The following is an 18852-nucleotide window of genomic DNA, read 5'->3' as shown; positions in this document are numbered from 1 at the left end:
GGTGATACAATATAACAAATATCATGAAACATTTACATTTTGTCGTCCATTGTATAATTTAAATAAACATAAATGCAAATTTCACTTGTGGAAAAGTAAGTACACCCCTACATTTATCACTACTTCAAATACCTAAAATTAGAATCACGTGCACCAGCTCAAGTGCAAATGATTAGAACATCGTTAGAGAGGATCTTGGAGGAACCTGTCTTATTTAAACCTCAGACATTTAGTTTGGTTTACTCTTTCTTGTTGAAGTGTGCGGCGTCACCATGCCTAGATCAAAAGAGCTCTCTGAGGCCTTCAGAAAGAAGGTTAGAGATGCCTACGAGTCTGGGAAGGGATTTAACAAGATTTCCAAACAATTTGAAATCAATCATTCGACTGTCCGGAAGATCATCTACAAGTGGAGAAGATTCCAAACAACTGCCAACTTGTTCAGGCCAGGACACCCTGGCAAGTTCAGCCCGAGAGCAGACCGCAAGATGCTGAAATAAGTCTCTTAGAACCCCAGAGTCATCACAGGACCTACAGGTAGCTCTTGCCACTGTTGATGTCAAAGTGCACGAGTCCACCATAAGAAAGAGGCTGCACAAATTTGATCTACATGGGAGGTGTGCCAGGGGGAAACCTTTGCTGTCCAGAAAGAACATCAGGGCAAGACTAAAGTTTGCCAATGAACACCTCGGCAAAGACCAGCACTTCTGGAGCAATGTGCTCTGGACAGATGAGTCAAAGGTAGAGCTATTTGGCCACAGTACCAGAAGACATGTTTGGCGAAAACGAAAGACAGCATTTGACCACAAGATCCTGATACCAACTGTAAAGCATGGTGGTGGAAATATTATGGCTTGGGGCAGCTTTGCTGCATCAGGGCCTGGGGAGCTCACAATCATAGAATCCAGTATGAATTCTTCATTGTACCAGAGGGTGCTTGAGGATAATGTGAGGCCATCTGTCAGAAAGTTGAAGCTCAACCAAGGGTGGACCTTGCAACATGACAATGACCCTAAACATACCAGTAAATCCACCAAGGAATGGCTGAAAAGAAAGAAATGGAAGGTTCTGGAATGGCTAAGTCAAAGCCCGGATCTAAATCACATCGAGATGTTGTGGGGGGATTTGAAACGAGCTGTGCATGCAAGAAACCCCTCAAACATCGCACAGCTGAAAGAATTCTGCATGGAGGAGTGGGAAAAAATTTCTCCCAGTCGATGTCAGAGACTCATGAGATAAAGAGATGAGAGACTCATGAGAGAGATGTCAGAGATGTCAGAGAGAGATGCAGTTTGGATTTATGCCAGGAAGAGGAACGACAGACGCGCTTTTCATTGTGAGGCAGTTGCAGGAGAAGTACATGGAGAAGAGGAGGAAGTTGTTTCTTGGGTTTGTTGATCTGGAGAAAGCATTCGATAGGGTTCCACGCAAAGTATTGACATGGGCATTGAGGAAGTTAGGAGTGGAGGAATGGTTGATCAGAGTAGTGATGGCAATGTACAAAAGAACGCGCACAGCTGTAAGGACGAAGGACGGGAACAGTGGTGAGTTTGAGGTGAAGGTGGGAGTGCATCAGGGGTCGGTACTAAGTCCACTACTATTTGTAGCTGTGATGGAGGTGCTGGCTCAGAACGTAAAGGAGGGTTTACCGTGGGAGTTGTTGTATGCAGATGATCTGGTGTTGATTGCGGAAAATATGGATGGACTGAAGGAAAAGATGAACAAGTGGAAGGAATGTATGGAGACAAAAGGTCTGAAGGTGAATATCGGAAAGACGAAGGTGATGGCAAGTGGTAAAGCATGTGGTGAGGTGGAAAGAACTGGAAAGTGGCCCTGTGCTGTGTGTAGGAAGGGTGTCGGAGTGAACTCCATTCAATGTACAATGTGCGCTGAGTGGGTTCATCAAAAATGTAGTGGTCTGAGAGGGTCATTAACCAGTGTGGCAGCTACATTCAAATGTAAGGTGTGCACAGAGGTTGCTGCAGATGGAGGAAATGTTGAGTTGGATCTTGGAGACTGCTTGAAGCTGGAAGGTGTGAAAACATTTTGCTACCTCGGAGACATGCTGAATGGAGAAGGTGGATCAGACTCGGCAACGGTTGCTAGAGTGAGATGTGCATGGAAGAAGTTTCGGGAACTGAGTGGCGTGCTGATCATGAGGGGAGTGTCGTTGAAGCTGAAGGGAAAGGTGTATGCTGCATGTGTGAGAAGTGTTATGATTTATGGGAGCGAGACATGGGTAATGAACGTAGAGCGGCAACGAAGGTTGGAAAGGGTGGAAATGCGAATGGTTCGACGGATGTGCGGAGTATAGTTGAGAGAGAGGAAGACAAATGATGAATTGCGAAAGATGATGGGAATAGAGCCTGTGATTGATGCTGTGAAGAGGAACAGGTTGAGATGGTTTGGTCATGTGTTGAGGAAGGATGAAAGTGACTGGTTGAGAAGAGTGATGGAAATGAATGTAGAAGGAAGTAGAGGATGGGGAAGACCGAGAAAGACTTGGCTAAAGATGGTGGAAGAAGAAATGCGGGCAAGGGGGTTAACGAGGAGAGATGCAGAAAATAGGGCAAAATGGAGAAGATTGTCATGGGGACCGCAAGGCTAACCCCCGCTCTCGTAGAGAAAATGGCCTTAAAAATGCATGTTGTTGTTGTGTATGTATATCACCTTTATCTATCAATATTGTTGAAATGAAGATCAAATAGCTGTACGTTGAAATATGTTGAAAAAGTCAAAACTTTACATGGGGTGTACTTACGTTTTCACGTGACTATGTATATATATATATATGAAGTGAATCAGAATAAAATTAATGAAAATTGACCTTTGACCTGTTGCCCTCAAAAATAATAGGCTTCTACCTTGTGACGACCTCTACCAGAAGGTTATGATTTGTGAAGATCGGAGTAAAATATGATTTGTAGGTGATTGACATCCAGACAAAGACAGAACAACAGACCAGACCAACCAATATACTTGTGAATCTTCAATTTCCCAAGTAATAAACAATCAGACAAACACAGGGGTGAAAACACAACTTCCATTCACCTCTGGTGCCGGAGGTAAGCATGAGCTGGTAAAGTCAAATCAAGCCTGTGCTAGAGACAAAGCTTGTCTCAGAGCGGAAGGAAATGCACCTGTTCCAGTCAGGATTTTGAACACAGACAAGATGTTTTGGGTTTATCAGAAAATAAACTTGTGGAACAGCTTGGGAAGTGCACGATATGGAATCCCACAGTAACCACGTCAACCAGGGCACCTTTGGTAAAGAATTGTTGTACACCGCACCTTTCCTATGCCGTCTCCAGGCATTGCAAATCGTCATTGCCGTCACCGAAGGGGGCTCGGCAGTGACGCACGCTGAAAGAGAGTACTCAGTTTTCACTCTCGTTGTTTGTTTTCTTGCTTTCATGTTTGTTTGTTTGTTTGTTTTTCCGGGCGATATCTCAGCCATCCTTTGAGCTAGGAAGCTGAAATTTCGGCACAGTAGTGAGCAAGTCCTTTGTCAAAAACGGTATTTTTTGTTTTTTGATTAATCAATTAATTGAGGAGTTATTTAATTATTAGCGATTAATTAAGTACTTATTTAATTAATCAAATTTCCTTTCTCTTCTGACCATTAACTCAGGCACCTTTTGAGTTAGGAAGCTGATATTTGGACATGCCAATGACCAGGTGATTTGGCTGCAAAGGCTATTTTTGATTTATTAATTAATCAATTAATCGATTAATTATTTAATTATTCGATTAATGACTAAAAAAAAAATTTTTTTGCAGTTACAGATTCTGATGAAATGGTGATTCATAATTTCATTTTCTAATGATTATTATTTATTTATTTTCATTATTAATCTTTTTTTTTTTTCTTTCTCATTTGGCCAATATCTCAGGCACCTTTTGAGCTCGGAAGCTAATATTTGGACATGAGTGACCAAGTGATGTGGCTATCAAGAATATTTTTGATTTATTGATTAATCAATTAATCGATTAATTATTTAATTATTCGATTAAGTACTAAAAAAAAAAAAAAATTTTTCAGTTACAGATTCTGATGAAATGGTGGTGGTTTATGTGTTCTGTGACCGAATTGATTAATAATTTAATTTTTTAATGATTTTTATTTATTTATTTTCATTATTAATCATTTATTTATTTTCTTTCTCATTTGGCCAATATCTCAGGCACCTTTTGAGCTGGGAAGCTAATATTTGGACATGGCAGTGACCAAGTGATGTGGCTATCAAGGATATTTTTGATTTATTGATTAATCATTTAATCGATTAATTATTTATTGGTGAATCAATTAATTTTTTAATTTTTTATTAATGACTTATTTAATTACATTTCTAAAAGATACATCTTCGGATGAAGCACGAGTGGTTTAGTCATGCTATTAGCCAATTGATTAAGAAAATATTTTGTGATAATCTTTTATTGATTTTAATTATACAATGAATCAATCAATTTAGTGTACACCTCTCCCTCCCAATGCAGCCTCGATGAGCTGCACTGTGGTATTGCTGGGCGCCGGAGGCGTCCCGGCAATGCCGCGCTGTAGGATATTTAATTATTTGGCATGGGGCGGTGTACTTTGAATGTATGTGTACTTGTTTCATATTGAATTTCTCACAGCTGATCAAAGAATCTTTGCTCGTGTTTTGATTGGAGCCAGAGGGTAAACACGTACTTCTGGAGGAACTCAATAAGATCTGCTTTGTAGAACAGCAGATGTCTCCTTTGAAGGGTTATAGTGTATTTGCCTACAATCCAACTTTTCTATATACATGTACAAGTCAGGTCAACATCATTCAGGTTAAAGCACGATTAAGCATTTAAATTGTGGCTCACATCTCCACACAAGACCTCCACATGTCTTGGTGATGGTCGATCCCTTGAAATGGACCGTCAAGGGTGAAACATGAAAACACGACGATCCATTTATCCTCAACCCAATGCCAACAAATCACCTGATCCACCAGCCATGCAGCCAGACCCCGCCGCGGTGCCACGGTCTTGGGGGTTGAGGGAGAGACCAACGGTGAGGATGATGGTGAAGGCGAGTCAGAAAGAGAACACGAGGGACGTGACGAAAGAGACGAGGAAAGCGGAGAGGCTGAAGATGTAGAACGAATGGTGCAGAGTGACAGTTGGGGCTCAACCCCAACCTGACAACCATTTCTGTAACCTGTGGATGAAAAATGAGGGAAACAAGCAGATGGTGAGAGTGTTTGAGCACAACCGAGTGAGAGAGTGAATGACAGAGGGAGAGAAGAGAATGATAAACAACAGAGGAGTTGGAAGAATTAATTTGCATCTTGGAGAGTATGAATAACTTCAGGACAGCAAAAAGACATTTTGCCCTGTCATGCCTATGACACCAAGCATGTATACGGTGAATAGACACGGCATGCAACGATCCTTTGAATCACACCACCAGTTAATCAGTAATATCAACGATCCAGGACACCAAATATCCAGATCAGTGGTAAACGATCGTGCATCTTACGGTTCAGGACACTGAATAATCAGATCAGTGGTAAGTGGTCGTGTACTGTAGTTCACAAGCAGGAAACCCTTACAAACATGCATGGTGAGGACAGTAACGCACAGGTAACACCATAGTGGAAGCTGTGTAATGGTCTCCGACTTCGATCAATCAAATGCCATCACAGTGAAAGGCAGGGAAAGCATTTCTCAGATTTTATATGAACTTTTAAGTAACTCCTTGGGGGGGTGGGGAGAGGAGGAGCAATTCCTTAGGGCCGGTGGGTGGGAGAAGTTACTTAAATCGAAAAATGTTTGGCAAGCATGAGGACAGGAGCGGTCTTGGTTGTTTGTCTGGATTCCAAGATTTCCCTGCCTCGGGCAAATCTCAAACCATTTCATACCCAGACTGACGGGACGGGAAGGAGGGGTGAGGGAAGGGTTTAGGGATTTTGGAATTGATGTGGGGATTGGTGAAGAGAAAGCAACGATGGTGGAGAAAGGAACTAGGACGAGGGTGGAGAAAGGACCGAGGACGAGGGGGGAGAAAGGACCGAGGACGAGGGTGGAGAAAGGACCTAGGACGAGGGTGGAGAAAGGACCGAGGACGAGGGTGGAGAAAGGACCGAGGACGAGGGTGGAGAAAGGACCGAGGACGAGGGTGGAGAAAGGACCGAGGACGAGGGTGGAGAAAGGACCTAGGACGAGGGTGGAGAAAGGACCTAGGACGAGGGTGGAGAAAGGACCTAGGACGAGGGTGGAGAAAGGACCTAGGACGAGGGTGGAGAAAGGACCTAGGACGAGGGTGGAGAAAGGACCTAGGACGAGGGTGGAGAAAGGACCTAGGACGAGGGTGGAGAAAGGACCTAGGACCAGGGTGGAGAAAGGACCTAGGACCAGGGTGGAGAAAGGACCTAGGACCAGGGTGGAGAAAGGACCTAGGACCAGGGTGGAGAAAGGACCTAGGACCAGGGTGGAGAAAGGACCTAGGACCAGGGTGGAGAAAGGACCTAGGACCAGGGTGGAGAAAGGACCTAGGACCAGGGTGGAGAAAGGACCTAGGACCAGGGTGGAGAAAGGACCTAGGACCAGGGTGGAGAAAGGACCTAGGACCAGGGTGGAGAAAGGACCTAGGACCAGGGTGGAGAAAGGACCTAGGACCAGGGTGGAGAAAGGACCTAGGACCAGGGTGGAGAAAGGACCTAGGACCAGGGTGGAGAAAGGACCTAGGACCAGGGTGGAGAAAGGACCTAGGACCAGGGTGGAGAAAGGACCTAGGACCAGGGTGGAGAAAGGACCTAGGACCAGGGTGGAGAAAGGACCTAGGACCAGGGTGGAGAAAGGACCTAGGACCAGGGTGGAGAAAGGACCTAGGACCAGGGTGGAGAAAGGACCTAGGACCAGGGTGGAGAAAGGACCTAGGACCAGGGTGGAGAAAGGACCTAGGACCAGGGTGGAGAAAGGACCTAGGACCAGGGTGGAGAAAGGACCTAGGACCAGGGTGGAGAAAGGACCTAGGACCAGGGTGGAGAAAGGACCTAGGACCAGGGTGGAGAAAGGACCTAGGACCAGGGTGGAGAAAGGACCTAGGACCAGGGTGGAGAAAGGACCTAGGACCAGGGTGGAGAAAGGACCTAGGACCAGGGTGGAGAAAGGACCTAGGACCAGGGTGGAGAAAGGACCTAGGACCAGGGTGGAGAAAGGACCTAGGACCAGGGTGGAGAAAGGACCTAGGACCAGGGTGGAGAAAGGACCTAGGACCAGGGTGGAGAAAGGACCTAGGACCAGGGTGGAGAAAGGACCTAGGACCAGGGTGGAGAAAGGACCTAGGACCAGGGTGGAGAAAGGACCTAGGACCAGGGTGGAGAAAGGACCTAGGACCAGGGTGGAGAAAGGACCTAGGACCAGGGTGGAGAAAGGACCTAGGACCAGGGTGGAGAAAGGACCTAGGACCAGGGTGGAGAAAGGACCTAGGACCAGGGTGGAGAAAGGACCTAGGACCAGGGTGGAGAAAGGACCTAGGACCAGGGTGGAGAAAGGACCTAGGACCAGGGTGGAGAAAGGACCTAGGACCAGGGTGGAGAAAGGACCTAGGACCAGGGTGGAGAAAGGACCTAGGACCAGGGTGGAGAAAGGACCTAGGACCAGGGTGGAGAAAGGACCTAGGACCAGGGTGGAGAAAGGACCTAGGACCAGGGTGGAGAAAGGACCTAGGACCAGGGTGGAGAAAGGACCTAGGACCAGGGTGGAGAAAGGACCTAGGACCAGGGTGGAGAAAGGACCTAGGACCAGGGTGGAGAAAGGACCTAGGACCAGGGTGGAGAAAGGACCTAGGACCAGGGTGGAGAAAGGACCTAGGACCAGGGTGGAGAAAGGACCTAGGACCAGGGTGGAGAAAGGACCTAGGACCAGGGTGGAGAAAGGACCTAGGACCAGGGTGGAGAAAGGACCTAGGACCAGGGTGGAGAAAGGACCTAGGACCAGGGTGGAGAAAGGACCTAGGACCAGGGTGGAGAAAGGACCTAGGACGAGGGTGGAGAAAGGAACGAGGGCGAGGGTGGAGAAAGGACCCAGGACGAGGAAGGAGAAAGGACCCAGGACGAGGGTGGAGAAAGGATCCAGGACGAGGGTGGAGAAAGGACCCAGGACTAGGGTGGAGAAAGGAACGAGGGTGAGGGTGGAGAAAGGACCCAGGACTAGGGTGGAGAAAGGAACGAGGGCGAGGGTGGAGAAAGGACCTAGGACGAGGGTGGAGAAAGGACTTAGGACGAGGGTGGAGAAAGGACCTAGGACGAGGGTGGAGAAAGGACCTAGGACGAGGGTGGAGAAAGGACCTAGGACGAGGGTGGAGAAAGGAACGAGGGCGAGGGTGGAGAAAGGAACGAGGGCGAGGGTGGAGAAAGGAACGAGGGCGAGGGTGGAGAAAGGAACGAGGGCGAGGGTGGAGAAAGGAACGAGGGCGAGGGTGGAGAAAGGAACGAGGGCGAGGGTGGAGAAAGGAACGAGGGCGAGGGTGGAGAAAGGAACGAGGGCGAGGGTGGAGAAAGGAACGAGGGCGAGGGTGGAGAAAGGAACGAGGGCGAGGGTGGAGAAAGGAACGAGGGCGAGGGTGGAGAAAGGAACGAGGGCGAGGGTGGAGAAAGGAACGAGGGAGAGGGTGGAGAAAGGAACGAGGGCGAGGGTGGAGAAAGGAACGAGGGCGAGGGTGGAGAAAGGAACGAGGGCGAGGGTGGAGAAAGGAACGAGGGCGAGGGTGGAGAAAGGAACGAGGGCGAGGGTGGAGAAAGGACCGAGGGCGAGGGTGGAGAAAGGACCGAGGGCGAGGGTGGAGAAAGGACCGAGGGCGAGGGTGGAGAAAGGACCGAGGGCGAGGGTGGAGAAAGGAACGAGGGCGAGGGTGGAGAAAGGAACGAGGGCGAGGGTGGAGAAAGGAACGAGGGCGAGGGTGGAGAAAGGACCTAGGACGAGGGTGGAGAAAGGACCTAGGACGAGGGTGGAGAAAGGACCTAGGACGAGGGTGGAGAAAGGACCTAGGACGAGGGTGGAGAAAGGACCTAGGACGAGGGTGGAGAAAGGACCTAGGACGAGGGTGGAGAAAGGACCTAGGACGAGGGTGGAGAAAGGACCTAGGACGAGGGTGGAGAAAGGACCTAGGACGAGGGTGGAGAAAGGACCTAGGACGAGGGTGGAGAAAGGAACGAGGGCGAGGGTGGAGAAAGGAACGAGGGCGAGGGTGGAGAAAGGACCCAGGACGAGGGTGGAGAAAGGACCCAGGACGAGGGTGGAGAAAGGACCCAGGACGAGGGTGGAGAAAGGACCCAGGACGAGGGTGGAGAAAGGACCGAGGGCGAGGGTGGAGAAAGGACCTAGGACGAGGGTGGAGAAAGGACCTAGGACGAGGGTGGAGAAAGGAACGAGGGCGAGGGTGGAGAAAGGAACGAGGGCGAGGGTGGAGAAAGGAACGAGGGCGAGGGTGGAGAAAGGAACGAGGGCGAGGGTGGAGAAAGGAACGAGGGCGAGGGTGGAGAAAGGACCTAGGACGAGGGTGGAGAAAGGACCTAGGACGAGGGTGGAGAAAGGACCTAGGACGAGGGTGGAGAAAGGACCTAGGACGAGGGTGGAGAAAGGACCTAGGACGAGGGTGGAGAAAGGACCTAGGACGAGGGTGGAGAAAGGCCCTAGGACGAGGGTGGAGAAAGGACCTAGGACGAGGGTGGAGAAAGGACCTAGGACGAGGGTGGAGAAAGGACCTAGGACGAGGGTGGAGAAAGGACCTAGGACGAGGGTGGAGAAAGGACCTAGGACGAGGGTGGAGAAAGGACCTAGGACGAGGGTGGAGAAAGGAACGAGGGCGAGGGTGGAGAAAGGAACGAGGGCGAGGAGGGAGAAAGGAACGAGGGCGAGGAGGGAGAAAGGAACGAGGGCGAGGAGGGAGAAAGGAACGAGGGTGAGGGTGGAGAAAGGAAAGAGGGCGAGGGTGGAGAAAGGAACGAGGGCGAGGGCGGGGAAAGGAACGAGGGCGAGGGCGGGGAAAGGAACGATTGCGAGGGCGGGGAAAGGAACGAGGGCGTAGGCGGAGAAAGGAACGAGGGCGGAGAAAGGACCTAGGACGAGGGCGGAGAAAGGACCTAGGACGAGGGCGGAGAAAGGACCTAGGACGAGGGCGGAGAAAGGACCTAGGACGAGGGCGGAGAAAGGACCTAGGACGAGGGCGGAGAAAGGACCTAGGACGAGGGCGGAGAAAGGACCTAGGACGAGGGCGGAGAAAGGACCTAGGACGAGGGCGGAGAAAGGACCTAGGACGAGGGCGGAGAAAGGACCTAGGACGAGGGCGGAGAAAGGACCTAGGACGAGGGCGGAGAAAGGACCTAGGACGAGGGCGGAGAAAGGACCTAGGACGAGGGCGGAGAAAGGACCTAGGACGAGGGCGGAGAAAGGACCTAGGACGAGGGCGGAGAAAGGACCTAGGACGAGGGCGGAGAAAGGACCTAGGACGAGGGCGGAGAAAGGACCTAGGACGAGGGCGGAGAAAGGACCTAGGACGAGGGCGGAGAAAGGACCTAGGACGAGGGCGGAGAAAGGACCTAGGACGAGGGCGGAGAAAGGACCTAGGACGAGGGCGGAGAAAGGACCTAGGACGAGGGCGGAGAAAGGACCTAGGACGAGGGCGGAGAAAGGACCTAGGACGAGGGCGGAGAAAGGACCTAGGACGAGGGTGGAGAAAGGACCTAGGACCAGGGTGGAGAAAGGACCTAGGACCAGGGTGGAGAAAGGACCTAGGACCAGGGTGGAGAAAGGACCTAGGACCAGGGTGGAGAAAGGACCTAGGACCAGGGTGGAGAAAGGACCTAGGACCAGGGTGGAGAAAGGACCTAGGACCAGGGTGGAGAAAGGACCTAGGACCAGGGTGGAGAAAGGACCTAGGACCAGGGTGGAGAAAGGACCTAGGACCAGGGTGGAGAAAGGACCTAGGACCAGGGTGGAGAAAGGACCTAGGACCAGGGTGGAGAAAGGACCTAGGACCAGGGTGGAGAAAGGACCTAGGACCAGGGTGGAGAAAGGACCTAGGACCAGGGTGGAGAAAGGACCTAGGACCAGGGTGGAGAAAGGACCTAGGACGAGGGTGGAGAAAGGAACGAGGGCGAGGGTGGAGAAAGGACCCAGGACGAGGAAGGAGAAAGGACCCAGGACGAGGGTGGAGAAAGGACCTAGGACCAGGGTGGAGAAAGGACCTAGGACCAGGGTGGAGAAAGGACCTAGGACCAGGGTGGAGAAAGGACCTAGGACCAGGGTGGAGAAAGGACCTAGGACCAGGGTGGAGAAAGGACCTAGGACCAGGGTGGAGAAAGGACCTAGGACCAGGGTGGAGAAAGGACCTAGGACCAGGGTGGAGAAAGGACCTAGGACCAGGGTGGAGAAAGGACCTAGGACCAGGGTGGAGAAAGGACCTAGGACCAGGGTGGAGAAAGGACCTAGGACCAGGGTGGAGAAAGGACCTAGGACCAGGGTGGAGAAAGGACCTAGGACCAGGGTGGAGAAAGGACCTAGGACCAGGGTGGAGAAAGGACCTAGGACCAGGGTGGAGAAAGGACCTAGGACCAGGGTGGAGAAAGGACCTAGGACCAGGGTGGAGAAAGGACCTAGGACCAGGGTGGAGAAAGGACCTAGGACCAGGGTGGAGAAAGGACCTAGGACCAGGGTGGAGAAAGGACCTAGGACCAGGGTGGAGAAAGGACCTAGGACCAGGGTGGAGAAAGGACCTAGGACCAGGGTGGAGAAAGGACCTAGGACCAGGGTGGAGAAAGGACCTAGGACCAGGGTGGAGAAAGGACCTAGGACCAGGGTGGAGAAAGGACCTAGGACCAGGGTGGAGAAAGGACCTAGGACCAGGGTGGAGAAAGGACCTAGGACCAGGGTGGAGAAAGGACCTAGGACCAGGGTGGAGAAAGGACCTAGGACGAGGGTGGAGAAAGGAACGAGGGCGAGGGTGGAGAAAGGACCCAGGACGAGGAAGGAGAAAGGACCCAGGACGAGGGTGGAGAAAGGATCCAGGACGAGGGTGGAGAAAGGACCCAGGACTAGGGTGGAGAAAGGAACGAGGGTGAGGGTGGAGAAAGGACCCAGGACTAGGGTGGAGAAAGGAACGAGGGCGAGGGTGGAGAAAGGACCTAGGACGAGGGTGGAGAAAGGACTTAGGACGAGGGTGGAGAAAGGACCTAGGACGAGGGTGGAGAAAGGACCTAGGACGAGGGTGGAGAAAGGACCTAGGACGAGGGTGGAGAAAGGAACGAGGGCGAGGGTGGAGAAAGGAACGAGGGCGAGGGTGGAGAAAGGAACGAGGGCGAGGGTGGAGAAAGGAACGAGGGCGAGGGTGGAGAAAGGAACGAGGGCGAGGGTGGAGAAAGGAACGAGGGCGAGGGTGGAGAAAGGAACGAGGGCGAGGGTGGAGAAAGGAACGAGGGCGAGGGTGGAGAAAGGAACGAGGGCGAGGGTGGAGAAAGGAACGAGGGCGAGGGTGGAGAAAGGAACGAGGGCGAGGGTGGAGAAAGGAACGAGGGAGAGGGTGGAGAAAGGAACGAGGGCGAGGGTGGAGAAAGGAACGAGGGCGAGGGTGGAGAAAGGAACGAGGGCGAGGGTGGAGAAAGGAACGAGGGCGAGGGTGGAGAAAGGAACGAGGGCGAGGGTGGAGAAAGGACCGAGGGCGAGGGTGGAGAAAGGACCGAGGGCGAGGGTGGAGAAAGGACCGAGGGCGAGGGTGGAGAAAGGACCGAGGGCGAGGGTGGAGAAAGGAACGAGGGCGAGGGTGGAGAAAGGAACGAGGGCGAGGGTGGAGAAAGGAACGAGGGCGAGGGTGGAGAAAGGACCTAGGACGAGGGTGGAGAAAGGACCTAGGACGAGGGTGGAGAAAGGACCTAGGACGAGGGTGGAGAAAGGACCTAGGACGAGGGTGGAGAAAGGACCTAGGACGAGGGTGGAGAAAGGACCTAGGACGAGGGTGGAGAAAGGACCTAGGACGAGGGTGGAGAAAGGACCTAGGACGAGGGTGGAGAAAGGACCTAGGACGAGGGTGGAGAAAGGACCTAGGACGAGGGTGGAGAAAGGAACGAGGGCGAGGGTGGAGAAAGGAACGAGGGCGAGGGTGGAGAAAGGACCCAGGACGAGGGTGGAGAAAGGACCCAGGACGAGGGTGGAGAAAGGACCCAGGACGAGGGTGGAGAAAGGACCCAGGACGAGGGTGGAGAAAGGACCGAGGGCGAGGGTGGAGAAAGGACCTAGGACGAGGGTAGAGAAAGGACCTAGGACGAGGGTGGAGAAAGGAACGAGGGCGAGGGTGGAGAAAGGAACGAGGGCGAGGGTGGAGAAAGGAACGAGGGCGAGGGTGGAGAAAGGAACGAGGGCGAGGGTGGAGAAAGGAACGAGGGCGAGGGTGGAGAAAGGAACGAGGGCGAGGGTGGAGAAAGGACCTAGGACGAGGGTGGAGAAAGGACCTAGGACGAGGGTGGAGAAAGGACCTAGGACGAGGGTGGAGAAAGGACCTAGGACGAGGGTGGAGAAAGGACCTAGGACGAGGGTGGAGAAAGGACCTAGGACGAGGGTGGAGAAAGGCCCTAGGACGAGGGTGGAGAAAGGACCTAGGACGAGGGTGGAGAAAGGACCTAGGACGAGGGTGGAGAAAGGACCTAGGACGAGGGTGGAGAAAGGACCTAGGACGAGGGTGGAGAAAGGACCTAGGACGAGGGTGGAGAAAGGACCTAGGACGAGGGTGGAGAAAGGAACGAGGGCGAGGGTGGAGAAAGGAACGAGGGCGAGGAGGGAGAAAGGAACGAGGGCGAGGAGGGAGAAAGGAACGAGGGCGAGGAGGGAGAAAGGAACGAGGGTGAGGGTGGAGAAAGGAAAGAGGGCGAGGGTGGAGAAAGGAACGAGGGCGAGGGTGGGGAAAGGAACGAGGGCGAGGGCGGGGAAAGGAACGATTGCGAGGGCGGGGAAAGGAACGAGGGCGTAGGCGGAGAAAGGAACGAGGGCGGAGAAAGGACCTAGGACGAGGGCGGAGAAAGGACCTAGGACGAGGGCGGAGAAAGGACCTAGGACGAGGGCGGAGAAAGGACCTAGGACGAGGGCGGAGAAAGGACCTAGGACGAGGGCGGAGAAAGGACCTAGGACGAGGGCGGAGAAAGGACCTAGGACGAGGGCGGAGAAAGGACCTAGGACGAGGGCGGAGAAAGGACCTAGGACGAGGGCGGAGAAAGGACCTAGGACGAGGGCGGAGAAAGGACCTAGGACGAGGGCGGAGAAAGGACCTAGGACGAGGGCGGAGAAAGGACCTAGGACGAGGGCGGAGAAAGGACCTAGGACGAGGGCGGAGAAAGGACCTAGGACGAGGGCGGAGAAAGGACCTAGGACGAGGGCGGAGAAAGGACCTAGGACGAGGGCGGAGAAAGGACCTAGGACGAGGGCGGAGAAAGGACCTAGGACGAGGGCGGAGAAAGGACCTAGGACGAGGGCGGAGAAAGGACCTAGGACGAGGGCGGAGAAAGGACCTAGGACGAGGGCGGAGAAAGGACCTAGGACGAGGGCGGAGAAAGGACCTAGGACGAGGGTGGAGAAAGGACCTAGGACGAGGGTGGAGAAAGGACCTAGGACGAGGGTGGAGAAAGGACCTAGGACGAGGGTGGAGAAAGGACCTAGGACGAGGGTGGAGAAAGGACCTAGGACGAGGGTGGAGAAAGGACCTAGGACGAGGGTGGAGAAAGGACCTAGGACGAGGGTGGAGAAAGGACCTAGGACGAGGGTGGAGAAAGGACCTAGGACGAGGGTGGAGAAAGGACCTAGGACGAGGGTGGAGAAAGGACCTAGGACGAGGGTGGAGAAAGGACCTAGGACGAGGGTGGAGAAAGGACCTAGGACGAGGGTGGAGAAAGGACCTAGGACGAGGGTGGAGAAAGGACCTAGGACGAGGGTGGAGAAAGGACCTAGGACGAGGGTGGAGAAAGGACCTAGGACGAGGGTGGAGAAAGGACCTAGGACGAGGGTGGAGAAAGGACCTAGGACGAGGGTGGAGAAAGGACCTAGGACGAGGGTGGAGAAAGGACCTAGGACGAGGGTGGAGAAAGGACCTAGGACGAGGGTGGAGAAAGGACCTAGGACGAGGGTGGAGAAAGGACCTAGGACGAGGGTGGAGAAAGGACCTAGGACGAGGGTGGAGAAAGGACCGAGGACGAGGGTGGAGAAAGGAACGAGGGCGAGGGTGGAGAAAGCAACGAGGGCGAGGGTGGAGAAAGGAACGAGGGCGAGGGTGGAGAAAGGAACGAGGGCGAGGGTGGAGAAAGGAACGAGGGCGAGGGTGGAGAAAGGAACGAGGGTGAGGGTGGAGAAAGCAACGAGGGTGAGGGTGGAGAAAGCAACGAGGGTGAGGATGGAGAAAGGAACGGGGGTGAGGGTGGAGAAAGGAACGGGGGTGAGGGTGGAGAAAGGAACGAGGATGAGGGTGGAGGTGGAGAAAGGAACGAGGATGAGGGTGGAGGTGGAGAAAGGAACGAGGGTGAGGGTGAAGGTGGAGAATGGAACGAGGGTGAGGGTGGAGAATGGAACGAGGGTGAGGGTGGAGAAAGGAACGAGGGTGAGGGTGGAGAAAGGAACGAGGGTGAGGGTGGAGAAAGGAACGGGGGTGAGGGTGGAGAAAGGAACGGGGGTGAGGGTGGAGAAAGGAACGAGGGTGAGGGTGGAGAAAGGAACGGGGGTGAGGGTGGAGAAAGGAACGGGGGTGAGGGTGGAGAAAGGAACGGGGGTGAGGGTGGAGAAAGGAACGGGGGTGAGGGTGGAGAAAGGAACGGGGGTGAGGGTGGAGAAAGGAACGGGGGTGAGGGTGGAGAAAGGAACGGGGGTGAGGGTGGAGAAAGGAACGAGGGCGAGGGTGGAGGTGGAGAAAGGAACGAGGGTGAGGGTGGAGAAAGGACCGAGGACGAGGATGGAGAAAGGAACGAGGGTGAAGGTGGAGAAAGGAACGAGGGTGAGGGTGGAGGTGGAGAAAGGAACGAGGGTGAGGGTGGAGGTGGAGAAAGGAACGAGGGTGAGGGTGGAGAAAGGACCGAGGACGAGGATGGAGAAAGGAACGAGGGTGAGGGTGGAGAAAGGAACGAGGGTGAGGGTGGAGAAAGGAACGGGGGTGAGGGTGGAGAAAGGAACGGGGGTGAGGGTGGAGAAAGGAACGAGGGTGAGGGTGGAGGTGGAGAAAGGAACGAGGGTGAGGGTGGAGAAAGGACCTAGGGCGAGGGTGGAGAAAGGAACGAGGGTGAGGGTGGAGAAAAGAACGAGGGTGAGGGTGCAGACAGGAACCAGGCTGAGAAGGAAGGAAGGAATGAGGAGAGAGAATGTGAATGATCGAGGTGAACGACTGAAGAGGGGACCGAATGGGATTGGGGGTTTACAAGTATGAACAGATGAACATTTATATGACATATTTTGCCGTACCTGAATGTCGCCTTAAGCCCATGGCTCGAGAGACCGGGGGCGTATCCCGTGTCAAATTCACGGAAGTGCTGTCAACGTTTCGGACGTTGTTGATTGCGAACGTTACACACACCGGCGTTTTAACGGGAACACTTGCACGACTTGCACGGACAGAATGGAACCCTCCATGAAATCGAAGGGAAGCAGCAAAGTCTCACGCCACGTCCACCAAGATCACATTCGATCAGAAAACACAAAAAAACCAACCGTTCCATTCGCCACGCCTACTTTCATGTCGCCACGCCTACTTTCATGCCGCCACGCCCACTCATCTCTCATCTCTCTGCCCTTCTGCCGGATCGCCACGCCCATCTGAACCACGCCAAATCAGTCTTCCGTTCTCGTCTTTTCCAGTCAGCGTTGTCTTTCGTCCTTCCTCTGAGCCTTCAGATTTTTCGATGCGAATGTATCATTCACAATCGCTCGTCATTCATTGTTCACAAAATTTGTAATACAATGTATTGCTGGACACACTGTTCACAATAGATTAATCCGAATATCGAAATGTGTGTAATTCCCTTTTGCTAACTACACCGCGTAAGCGACCCTGAATAATCCAATGGGTGGCTTGGAGCCGATTGGGCGGAAATTGAAACGTACCGGAAGCGACGTCACGGAAGGGGCGAAAACAACACTTGAACGTCTTCTTCTGAAACCCCGCCCTCCCCGAAATTTGGCTCATCCTCCGTTGTTATGGTTACGTCGACTTCCGCTTTGACTTGAGCATTGCATCCGCTCGTGTGGCTTCAAAGCGATACATATTAATTTATTTATTTTGCACACACGAATGCATCTATCAAAGGAAGATTGTGATTGGTTGTAATATTTCCTTAAGTGGGTATCAGGCGGGAGGGGCTTCTCCAGAGACCGATAAAATGTACGTATGAAGTACCTCAGGCTTGTTGAGGGTGAATTCAGATGAACGTGGTGGGAAACAGCGCCATCTGGTGATTCATCGATTCCGACGCTCCTTTGGTTCCATGACACCTTCAATTGTCCAGAGAGGGTCGACGAAAACTTCGTTAGACGGCATATGGAGTATTGTCAACCACAACGGAGACCTTTCTCCTTCTGAAGCGGAGCTGTAAACTACCGGAGGCACATCTTGTAAATCTGGATCTGTTTCCATTGCACTGTAGATGGCTAGAGATGATTTGATCATGATTTACAGAATCCTGCACAGTGATTGTAGATGGTTAAGAGATGATTTGATCATGATTTACAGAATCCTGCACAGTGATTGTAGATGGCGAAGAGATGATTTGATCATGATTTACAGAATCCTGCACAGTGATTGTAGATGGTTAAGAGATGATTTGATCATGATTTACAGAATCCTGCACAGTGATTGTAGATGGCTAGAGATTATTTGATCATTATTTACAGAATTCTGCACAGTGATTGTAGATGGCTAGAGATTATTTGATAATGATTTACAGAATCCTGCACAGTGATTGTAGATGGCTAGAGATTATTTGATAATGATTTACAGAATTCTGCACAGTGATTGTAGATGGCTAGAGATTATTTGATCATGATTTACAGAATCCTGCACAGTGATTGTAGATGGCTAGAGATTATTTGATCATGATTTACAGAATCCTGCACAGTGATTGTAGATGGCTAGAGATTATTTGATCATTATTTACAGAATTCTGCACAGTGATTGTAGATGGCTAGAGATTATTTGATAATGATTTACAGAATCCTGCACAGTGATTGTAGATGGCTAGAGATTATTTGATAATGATTTACAGAATCCTGCACAGTGATTGTAGATGGCTAGAGATTATTTGATAATGATTTACAGAATTCTGCACAGTGATTGTAGATGGCTAGAGATTATTTGATAATGATTTACAGAATCCTGCACAGTGATTGTAGATGGTTAAGAGATGATTTGATCATGATTAACAGAATCCTGCACAGTGATTGTAGATGGCTAGATATGATTTGATCATTATTTACAGAATTCTGCACAGTGATTGTAGATGGCTAGAGATTATTTGATCATGATTTACAGAATTCTGCACAGTGATTGTAGATGGCTAAGAGATTATTTGATCATGATTTACAGAATCCTGCACAGTGATTGTAGATGGCTAGAGATGATTTGATCATGATTTACAGAATTCTGCACAGTGATTGTAGATGGCTAGAGATTATTTGATCATGATTTACAGAATTCTGCACAGTGATTGTAGATGGCTAAGAGATGATTTGATCATTATTTACAGAATCCTGCACAGTGATTGTAGATGGCTAAGAGATGATTTGATCATGATTTACAGAATCGTGCACAGTGATTGTAGATGGTTAAGAGATGATTTGATCATGATTTACAGAATCCTGCACAGTGAT

General features: G+C 51.8%; 1 protein-coding gene across 2 annotated transcripts in view; it reads right to left on the bottom strand.

The window, feature by feature from the left end:
* Positions 1 to 16741, bottom strand: part of LOC137426642 (uncharacterized) — a 67738-nt gene extending 50997 nt beyond the window's left edge. Inside the window, exons 1-2 of one of the 2 annotated variants that reach the window (XM_068115367.2) lie at positions 16453 to 16741; positions 4968 to 5185 (exon numbers count right to left, since the gene is read on the bottom strand). In XM_068115367.2, the coding sequence (XP_067971468.2) occupies positions 4968 to 5185; positions 16453 to 16474 (240 nt within the window). In that variant the 5' untranslated portion in view covers positions 16475 to 16741. The remainder of the gene's footprint in view (positions 1 to 4967; positions 5186 to 16452) is intronic. The other variant, XM_068115368.2, reaches the window with a different exon arrangement.
* Positions 16742 to 18852: the final 2111 nt, after the last annotated feature.

The sequence above is a fragment of the Myxine glutinosa genome, chromosome 5, assembly GCF_964187855.1.
Source record: "Myxine glutinosa chromosome 5, kmMyxGlut1.1, whole genome shotgun sequence".
In the NCBI taxonomy this organism is placed as follows: domain Eukaryota; kingdom Metazoa; phylum Chordata; class Myxini; order Myxiniformes; family Myxinidae; genus Myxine; species Myxine glutinosa.
This window is presented reverse-complemented; position numbering and strand designations above follow the sequence as displayed.